The 10508-nt window shown below is 28.1% G+C and overlaps 2 protein-coding genes across 2 annotated transcripts; both read left to right on the top strand.

Moving 5' to 3' along the window:
- Positions 1–862: 862 nt before the first annotated feature.
- On the top strand, positions 863–2709 carry OCT59_019014 (uncharacterized protein; the record flags this gene model as incomplete). Its single annotated transcript, XM_025316318.2, has 3 exons — positions 863–975; positions 1077–1156; positions 1234–2709. 3 exons carry the CDS (start codon positions 863–865, stop codon positions 2523–2525), a joined length of 1485 nt encoding a protein of 494 aa, XP_025180807.1. The 3' UTR covers positions 2526–2709.
- A 2025-nt stretch (positions 2710–4734) lies between these two features.
- OCT59_019013 (uncharacterized protein) lies at positions 4735–6033 on the top strand (the record flags this gene model as incomplete). Its single annotated transcript, XM_066135756.1, has 5 exons — positions 4735–4993; positions 5057–5192; positions 5274–5378; positions 5459–5516; positions 5591–6033. The coding sequence occupies 5 exons, from the start codon at positions 4735–4737 to the stop codon at positions 5744–5746; spliced, it is 714 nt and encodes a 237-aa protein (XP_066005016.1). The 3' UTR covers positions 5747–6033.
- Between the last annotated feature and the right edge of the window lie 4475 nt (positions 6034–10508).

Below are 10508 nucleotides of genomic sequence, written 5' to 3'. Positions count from 1 at the left end.
TTTTTTGATACTTTTTTGTCTTTCATATTTGCCGAACAATTTAAACAAAAAAAGACAAAAACTTTGTCATGTTATTCGATCTTATCCGCAGTATTATTATAATAGTATTATAACATATTTAATAAAAATAGATTTAAGTCGGATATATCATAATAAAACAAAGTTAGATAAAAGAAAATTCTTTGGATTAATTGCAGATTGGTTCATAAATGGTTTGTTTGTTCAAAAGAAGTTTCTTTATTTCAAGTAATACATTAGAGTTTTTTTTATAATTCACACGTACTCCGTACGACACTAACAAAACTTTAGCCAATTCTAATTTATGCAAATCTATTGTATATTATTTATTGTAACAATTAATTATGTTTTCGTATTAGTATAGCGTGATCTACAAATTGATTTGTTTATCGTACGATTGTTAGTCGTCTCATCTATCTTGTTAATTGAAAAAGTTTCTTCTCCATTTTTTTTTCTTTTTTTATCTGTTAGCTGTCTTTAGATACGCCTTAGTAAGCCCAGTTCATATAAAATTTTATTCACCTATTTTAGTTATTTCTTTCGGTTTAGCATCGGAACTAGTCGTAACAGGTTTGTGTGACCTCAATAATTTAACTGATAAATGTATACTTTTTGTAATTCGGAAAATTCGGTTATACAAATTTTATTTGAAATTCGGCTCGAAATCCGCCATATTTTGCACGTTGTTTAGTGATTGGTAGAATTTAGATAATTGAATTTCAAATTACTGCCCGAATTTCAAATTTACTATCAAAAAAATTTTAATTAAATACGTGCCTTCAACTTTCTCCTCCTATTCACTACGGTTCATTTTTTTCTTTCTTTCTTTTTTTTTACTGCCATCATGAGTAACAAGAATAATGCCCGCGATACTACCTTCTCTCATGATGAGAAACATAATATTACCATGTTCATTATAGGCATCATGTGCTTTAAATTTGCCTTCGAGAGTCTTAGGTATGTGTTACCATTTTTGTGTACCACTCCGGTCGAAAAATTATTTCTTTCTTTAGTATTGAATAATTCATTAAACTTGTTTTTTATCTACTTTTTTTTAGTTCATCCATTTCTTTTCTAGCTCAGGAAAAGTTTGCGAAATCTATAGCTCTTACCATGACTCCCGTTTTGACATCATGTTGTAAGTAAGACAGAAATTAATGATCTTGAATGTTCATGCCGTACAGAAAGTAACTTATCTCTTTATGTTTACTTTAGTTAATATAATGCAATGTATTTGTTCTATTGGAGCTGCACAACTTCTGGTACGATTTCGGACAAACGTTATATTAGCGTTCAGTATGTTTTGTTTCGGAGCACTTGCTCTTGTTCTCATTATTGTTGATGCATCAACTGGTGGTAAATTTGAAAGTCAAGGTAATTGGACCCCTTGGATCCTTTTCCCAATATACCTTCCTATGGGAGGCTGTCTTGGAGTTTTGGAGCTCGTTAGGCGTGTCTTGCCTCGTGATATCGTTGGTGAAAATCCAGAAAAATTAAAAAAAATGGACGCACACGTACACATCTTTTATGAAATTGCTGGAACTTCTGGAGCTTTCGCAACTACTCCCCTCGTTAAGAAGATGGGCCCCGTTTACGCTCTAATGCTTATTCCAATTCTGTTCACTGCTGCTGGTTTTATTTGGCTCAGAATTAAACATAATCCCAACGCTCCTTCAGATATCAATAGAAATAAAGAAACTGATAGTTCCGATCGAAAGAATATTTTCTACTTATATTTTTACTCCGTAAAACGTGGAGCACAAATCGTTTTTTCGGAACGTCGATTCATCTGGCTTATGGGAGGCTATGTTTTGCCTTTCGTCTTCCACAGATTCATTGAGAACGTTATCTTTCCAACATTTGCAAATCAAGTTCTCAAAGAAAAGTCTTACTCTTATATCCTCTTAGGAGCATCTAACTTTGGAGAACTTCTTGGTGCATTTGTCGTTCTCTTATTTGCTTCAAAAGTTGCCACCCCTCTACCTTGGGTTCGTTTTGACGCCGTTGCTTTAATGACACTCTGGATATTTCCCTTTTTACCCGTTAAATCTGCACTTTCATGGGCTTTGAGTGCACTACCACTTATGATCGTTCTTTCTATGGGATGGGCAGCTGGTGATGTTTCTCTCGTGGCCTATATACAATCTAGATTGCATTCAGTTAATATTCAAGCAGATGCGGGTACTTCACCACTTGGATGTGTCATGGCTTTCCTTTATTCTTCATATATCATCGTCTTTACAATTCTCTCAATTCCTCTTGGAAGAGTTTTTGATGCATATAAGGCAGCTAATAATATAAATCAGGCGTTTTTATATATTGCAGGAGTTATGATAACTGTTGGTGCAGTTGTTATTTTTGCAAGCACTTTTGTACCAAGGCACTCGTGGGCTTTTAATCCAAAGGTTGATCCTGATGATGATATAGCAGCTAGTGAAGAAGAAGAAGTTAAAGGAGAAAAAGAAAAAGGTTCTGTCAATCTCGTCGAAGCTATAAGCATGGCCTAATCGTACTTTATTTCATTAAGTAGTTAGGAGTATAACAAGCATTTATTATTATATATTCTAATTAAGCAAATTTATGCAACTATTTAATAGTTGGTTGTATGTAAAATGTGGACTTATACATATTATGTTATTTTTTACCTTATGTATAAAAAAAAAATGTATTTTTAGTATTTTTATTTAATTAATATTAAATTATAAAAAAAAATTAAATCACTATTTTCCTATTTTCAGATTTTCAAAAGTTATTAAATTTTTTTTTCAAATGTCACATATTTCTAGATGTTACAATAAAAGTAACTCTCTATTGGTTACACGAAATCTTGATTGCATAATATTTTTTTATCCTTATTACGTTCAAAAACGGGTGTTACGATAACATTGTAGTGTATGGCGTGATATCTTACAGCAACAACCGATAGTATTGGGTCACGTGTTGGGAGTGATGTCTACGGTCTGTTTAACCAACCGTTAAAAAAAGATATAAACCTAAAAAACTGTTCTACTAATATACTAAAAGATGCTTTGTTAATATACACAGTGAAATTCGATATACCGGAACCTTGGTATAACGGAACATAAGTAAAGTCTTAATACATCGTTATAATCTAACGGATTTCTCGATATAACGGATTTTTGACAAATTTTACTAATGGAACGGATGGTTCCATTATATCGAATTTCACCATGTACCTTTAAATAATAATATAGGGCGGGACAATGACTTTCTTTTAGAAACGCGTATAAAACATCTTTCTCAAATAATTTAGACCACTTATTAAAACCAATACTAAAGAATTTTTACCGATCAACCATCAAGACATTAAGTGAAATAACTAAATCTCTTCGTGAACAATTTGAAAATTGCTGAAATTCCAAATTTTATTTTATTTTATTTTTTATAATACTGTTATCTGTTATGGTTAAGGAAACAAAACGACTACAAATAACGAATCTACATAATAGAATTCTATGTAATCAAAAAAAAAATTAAACTGATCTCAAAAACCACGAAGATAACACCCCACAGTTGGTAAAATGACATGAAGCCCAGATTCAACTGAGAGCCGTCCAGACAAAAACAAAAAGAAAAAGAAAAAGAAACTAAAAAAGAAATTAAACACACTGGGAAAAATAAAGAGTAAAATAATATTCTGACTAAGGAGAAACAAACGTCTATTAAAGTAAAAAATTTAAATAAACTCCACAAAAGCCGACTAATTTTTGCAAAAACCTCTTCACGATCTGTTGCAGTCTTGCCCCTCTTGTCTTGTTTCGTCACCTACACTTGCTTCCTGTTCTTGGACTTGAGGTCCTTCAACTGGTTTTGTTTCTTCACTTGGTCACTTGGTCTCGATTCGAAGGAGGAGATTCCTTTCTTCTTGAAGACTGTGTTTTTTTTGGTTGGCTTGGGCGGAGAGTGACGAACGAACTGGAATTCCTTCCTGTATCAAACTTGGTTTGTATCTAGTGCTTCTCGCTTCGATTCTCATGTTTCGTAATACGCCACAAGTTTCCTCTTGCATTTTGCCATTTGAACTATCTTGAAAGACTTCATCTCTGAAATCGTCAAGAATACATGGGGTTTTCGGTCAACCCACAAACTTGCGTATGACATATAATCCGGAATATTTCTCTATCACAGCTTGGAACTGTTCCCTTTCTTTGCGTTCGCGGAGGGTTCAGTTAGTGGGGAACCAGTGTACCGGTATACCACCAAGGTCCGTCATCAAATCGTTCCTTTTAAAGGTGACTACAGTGAAGGAGGACAAGGCTATCTTTCTGATATTTGTGTTGTCATTTATATGATGACTTATTTCTGCCATTTGCTGAAATTCCAAATCATTACCGAAATTCCAAATACAATGTGTTATATGACATTATACAAGTTCAAAAAATGGACACTTAATTCTGGCCAAAATCTGTAATCAAACCGATAGAATTTAGTCAGTGGTTTATGCGGAAGGTTTTAACCCAAAATTTCACATGGTATACAATTAACAACCAGTCCTCGGACATACTTTACCAATATGGCAATAATTGACCGGTTAATTCTGGTTGTACGTTGTATAGAGAACCATTGTCATCCAATTTTGTTATTTTTCACATTTATATGTAACCGCTCATGCACAGGCACGTGTTTATTAATGAATGCATAAAACAATAGTTCAACCCATTTTCACTTCATTCCATTTTTTCAAGAATTATAAAGATGATAATGGATTATTATTATTATTTCCATTATTTAATGATAATAATCATCATCAATTCATTGTCAGTTTTCTGTCAGGAACAGAGTCAAAGAGAATATCGTGAATTAATAACAGAACAAATTATTTTCTTACCTAAATATTATCAAGTTTTTAACCATACTGACTTACCAGTTGTAAAAAACGAGTTGTCAATTACGCTAAAAATAAATATTATAAAACATGAATACAACGGCTACTACCATACCATTTTTTATAAAGGTATTTTATATATGATTATTAAGTATTATTATTATCTTAAATTATACTTATTTTTACATTTAGGTAACACATCTGACAATCAAACACCTTCACTCTGGCTAAGAGCAACTGAACCAGTTCCGTTAGTAAGGTGTTCGACTACTAGTAACATTAGAACTGGATTTGAGTTGGATGATTATGAATTCCGAATTACTCAATGGTACCATATAGCTTATACAATTTCAGACCCTGATAAACGAATGAATTTGTATATAGATGGTAAATGGGTTGGATCTTACAGTCTCAGAATAATCCAGAATGAATTTATCATATTCAATGATGAGCCGTTATATATTGGAAAAAACCCCCATTCCGCTAGTAACGATGGATTTTTTGGACTAATTAGGTAATAAAGTATATGTGAAATCTAATCAATCAAATTAACAGTTATTAATTATTACTTATTTTCAAAAAAAAAAATAATAGTAATTTTCGTTATTATAACTTTCGTCTATCTCACGAAGAAGTATTAAAGGATTATTCGGTGAGAATTCATTTAAGTTTATTATATTTATACACATACTTTTAGATTTTCTCATACTTTTTTTTAAAATTTAGGGTGAAGATCCAACAATAATCAATGATGATGATTCGGGAACAACTAGTAATTTTATTTTAGTTATAGTATCATACTTTCTTGGTATGATAACTTTAGCAGGTGGTTATATTCTACGTAATAGTATAAATCGAAGACAATATCAAACAATCGATTGAAGAATTAAATAATAGATTTTTTGGAATAAAAAAGTAAATATATTTCATTACGTTAAAAATATGCCTGCATTGCAAAGAAGCGGTGTAAGATCATATTTCATTAAATTTAGTTATCACTAAACGGGGAAGTTCAGTCTAAATCATAGGAGACCTTAAAAAATAATGAATTGAACTGAAAAAATTAAAAATTTGTATGGAGATAGATACCTACTTTCAAAATTTTTTACACATCACTTATTTGATTTTATTGTCGTTATGTAAAATAAATAAATATTTCGTTTAATGTTACATTAAATTCTTATCAAAAATTTAAAGACGTGAAAAATTTTTCAAAAAAAAAAACAAAAAGTACTTTATTGGAACAGTTGACGACACTAAATAGTGCTTGACTAGAAGTGTGATATTACATTTTCTGTGAAATGAATACGAAAAAAATATACCAAATTAAACCATTCACGTTACAGAAGAATTTATGATAGCGCAGTAAAATTATATCACTATCGAAGACCAACCAAACCAAGAATCGTGTCTTACCATAGTAATTTTTCGATCAGCTTTGGTTTTGGAATGTCATGAGAAAATCAATTAAAAATATGTATCCATATAATACACATATTTTCGATTAATTTATAGTTGATGGTAATGTTGTTCCTACATATATTCCTGTACAGATATTAACTGATCGCTCAAGGATGGACAATAGTATCCTTACTAGTGTACAACGGACTTTTCGAAGAAAAGGGGAGGGAAGATACTGTAAGGACCGGTTAAATTCAGCACATGTTATAGTAAGAATAGTTATTATATGTCAACTTATAAAATGGGAAGAAGTAACATACAGTACATTCATTCCATTTGATATTGTGTTGTCAATCAGGCAGAAAAACACAATTGAAAGGGATATAACGATATTCATTCATTAGGGGAGAATTGGTCGTCAAAAACATTGGGAATTTTTGTGCCATATAAAAAATAGTAGTTTTATTTTGTTTTATTTTTTTCACACTTATTGTTACGCCCACTAGTTATGGACATTTAGAAAAAGAGAGATGAAAATCAATAGGTTAGGAACTGATGAAAAATAAATACGAGAACAAATAACATATTACATATGATGCAAATGTTGCCCCGTTTCAGTGAACTATTTAAAGCTACTATTTGTGTTACTTCGTCAATGATGTGTAGAAAATGGAGTCATTAAGGTAGTAATCTAAGAAGGAATACAGTTATACAGGGGCACATTCTATAGTTGCTCAACATTGTGTAGCGGTATAGAAGTATCTACGTTATTGTACTATGACCATCTCGCTTCTTAACCACGCTCTTAACATCTGTTACCCATACACTATTGTTATATACTCTATTAATGAATCATGAAAAATCAGAACATATATAAATGACGTACTAGGCCCTACACATAAGTTCACTTCCTCCAGATTCACATAATTAACGAATTTCTTACATTTTTTCTTCTGATAACAACGAATCATCATACGTTCTTATACATTCTTGTATTTCTCATTGTAGATTTTCAGATGTTTTCGTTTCATATGGAATCGATTGTGCTATTAACAAGAACACTATATCAACGGTTAATAGATATTAACTAAAAATACATCGAAAAAATAAATGGATATATATATTATATCCGATCCGCAGGATTCTGATTCACACAACAAAATATAAAATGGATTACCTTTTTGGGTGTGACTGAGCGTAGCTCATTTCGTCAGAAATTCATATTTTTTGATCTATTCATCATAAACAGTAATTTGTAGTGGACAAATGAGTTGTTGATCGCAAATGATAGTTGTATTATTTCTCATCGCCTACAGGTATTACAATTAATAGTTATCCAAAGATTTCCATACAAGGTAAAACACTGATAAGCTATTTACAAGGTTCCTTTGTGTCATACCTGAAGGGTAACAAATAGCAATTGCATATAAACCTTCGTAAGTGCAATACAGTCAACTCTCTCTAATTACCCCCCTTGGGACCATAATGAAAATTTGAAAAAACATGCATTTAGAGAGGGAGTGCATTTAGAGAAGGAAATTTTATATGATCTCTATATACTTGGGACTGAGTAAGAAGGTGCATTTGGAGAAAAAATATATAATACGTGCACTTAGAGAGAGTGCGCTTAGATTATCCTGTGTAATACAAAAGATTATTGTCAATTCCTATATGCTATTACGGAATCACGTGATTTGCGAAAAATGCATACTACAGTAGTTAAAATTTAGATTATTTAGCCAAAATTGGGTTACAATACAAACAATAAATTTTTTTTTATTGTGGTTTTGAATTTGCATGGAGTAATGAAGAATAATACCAAAATAACAAATTTAAATCAACTTAAAAATATTATATATAATGTTTATAAATGTAAGTTGTTGGAATAATGAAATTAAAAAGATGCTATATTTATTTTTTTTAAAAAAAAATTTAATTTTTTCTATATAGTATAATTTTTTAATTTTTGGTTTATAATTATACTTGATTATATTTAGTTTTTATTGTACCCTTAAAGGGAGCAAGTCACTTTATTATTTTATCTAGGAAGATATATCAAACAAGAAAGACTTCTACAGTTCTACTCACATGCAAATATACCTCATAAGTAAGAGTTAGGTTAAAAAAAGAAAACAGTAGTTAGCAGCAAATGGTAGCAAAATTGTATAAATAATTGTGTTAGTATTAAATCAATTAAATAATGTAAAAACTAATGGAATTTTAAAATGTTAGATAAAATTTGTATAGACAATTTTAATTTAAGATTGCTAATTATATAGAAATATTAAAAAAAAACCTCAATATGATCCATTTAACTAATTGTAAATGTTTAAAAGATAAGAAAATTATTAAGTTAGTAAATTATTTTAAAAAAATAGTTAAATTTTAATTTTTTTATTAAATATAAATTATAATTATATAATACAGTGCAAAATTTTTATAATAAAAACAATGTATTTTTTATCATATATAATATACATTATAAAGATTATATTTAATAATATCATGCTTGATTTTATTATTAAAATATTAAAATAATAACATAATTTTTTTTTTATTATCAAAATAATATAGATCTTATCAAACAATTAAAATGCAAAAGTTTTTCTTTTTCTTTACTATTATTTAACAATTATATTTATTAAAAATTAAGTATAATATGGATTTATTTTAATAATTAAAAGAAAGTATTTATTATTTTGCTATCTTGAAAGATGATAATAAATAAAATTCTAAAATTACTTATATTTAAACTGCTCCAATTTGATTATATGTTTAATATTCAGAATTTATAAAAAGTTTATTTAATAAGAAAGAAAAATTTACAATAAACAAATAAACATAATATAACTTTTGGGAAAATATATTTATTATAGGACCCCGGACATCACATTTATAACTCATAACTGATCTGCATGAATTTAAGTATTTTTTGCTTCTGCTAAAATAGACCTAATTTGCTAAAAATCAAATTATCACATTTCAAATCTATACTAATTTGCTAAAACTCAAAATATGAGTTAATAATCTTTTTTTTTATTATCAATAAAAAAATAAATGATTAATATAAATTAAACTGCCAATTTTTATAATTAAAATATGTAGATTATAGATAAAATAATAATTAATAAAAATAATAAATTAAATAAATAATTATTAAAAAATAAAATGTTGCGAAACTAAACGGACGGTTTTTGGCCCGCATTATGCTTAATTTTGGCCGGAATTATACTTAATTTTGGCCAAAATATGACCCGACCCCGAAACTAATATTTTTAAAAATATTATTTATAAAGTTAAAAACAAAGGATAAGTTAAATTTAAAAAAAAGTACCAATTTGCTCAAATATAAAATATGACTTTGTAAAATCAATACAATTTGCTAAAACTCATAATTATGACTATTAATTAATTTTCAATCAATTTGCTCTTTCTAAAATTATGAGTTTAACCTAATTTTGATTGAATTTGCTAAAACTCAAATGTGAGTTATATATGTGATGTCCGGTCCTTTTATTATTATATGTTTAATAGAATCCAAATTTTTGAAAAAATAAAAGGGGGGAAGAGTACTATAAAATATTTTACTAATTTCTAATATATTTACTTTTCTTATTTATCAATTAGTTAAATATTTAACTACTATTAGTTAATATTTATTTGATATTCTAATAATTAATAAATAATAAAATAATAAAATATAACTATTTTAAACTAAATTTTAAATTAAATATAATATTAATAATTAATTATAAATATAAACTAAATAATTAATTAAATTTAAAGAAATAACTATTTTAATAATTATGGTTTATCTTCTTTTATAAAAATTTGAGCTTCTTTAAATTTTAATTATAATTTTAAAATTTGATTTATTAATATATTTTTTAATAATTCTATGTTTTTAATATCTTTCTATTCATTATTTTAATTTTATATAATTCTTTTTAAATTTTCAGACTATTGTTTTATTTTGCTATATTATAATTTATAATATAATACTTTATTTTTAATTTGAAAATTTTCTTTTTTTTCCAATTTTATTATAATATATTTTTTGTTTTTTTTTTGAGATTTTTTTATATTTTCTTTGTTTAATTTTTAATTGCTAATTCGCATGTGAACAATAGACTAATTGAAAACCTGATTTTACTTAATAATCTAAAAATAAACACTATGTACACATTCAGAATATGTGATTTAGTGGCAGTGCAGATCATTTTAAAGCATCAAAATTTATTTT

The sequence above is a fragment of the Rhizophagus irregularis genome, chromosome 28 (assembly GCF_026210795.1).
Source record: "Rhizophagus irregularis chromosome 28, complete sequence".
Lineage (NCBI taxonomy): Eukaryota > Fungi > Glomeromycota > Glomeromycetes > Glomerales > Glomeraceae > Rhizophagus > Rhizophagus irregularis.
Note: the sequence above shows the minus strand (reverse complement) of the source record. Positions and strands in the feature narration are given on the sequence as shown.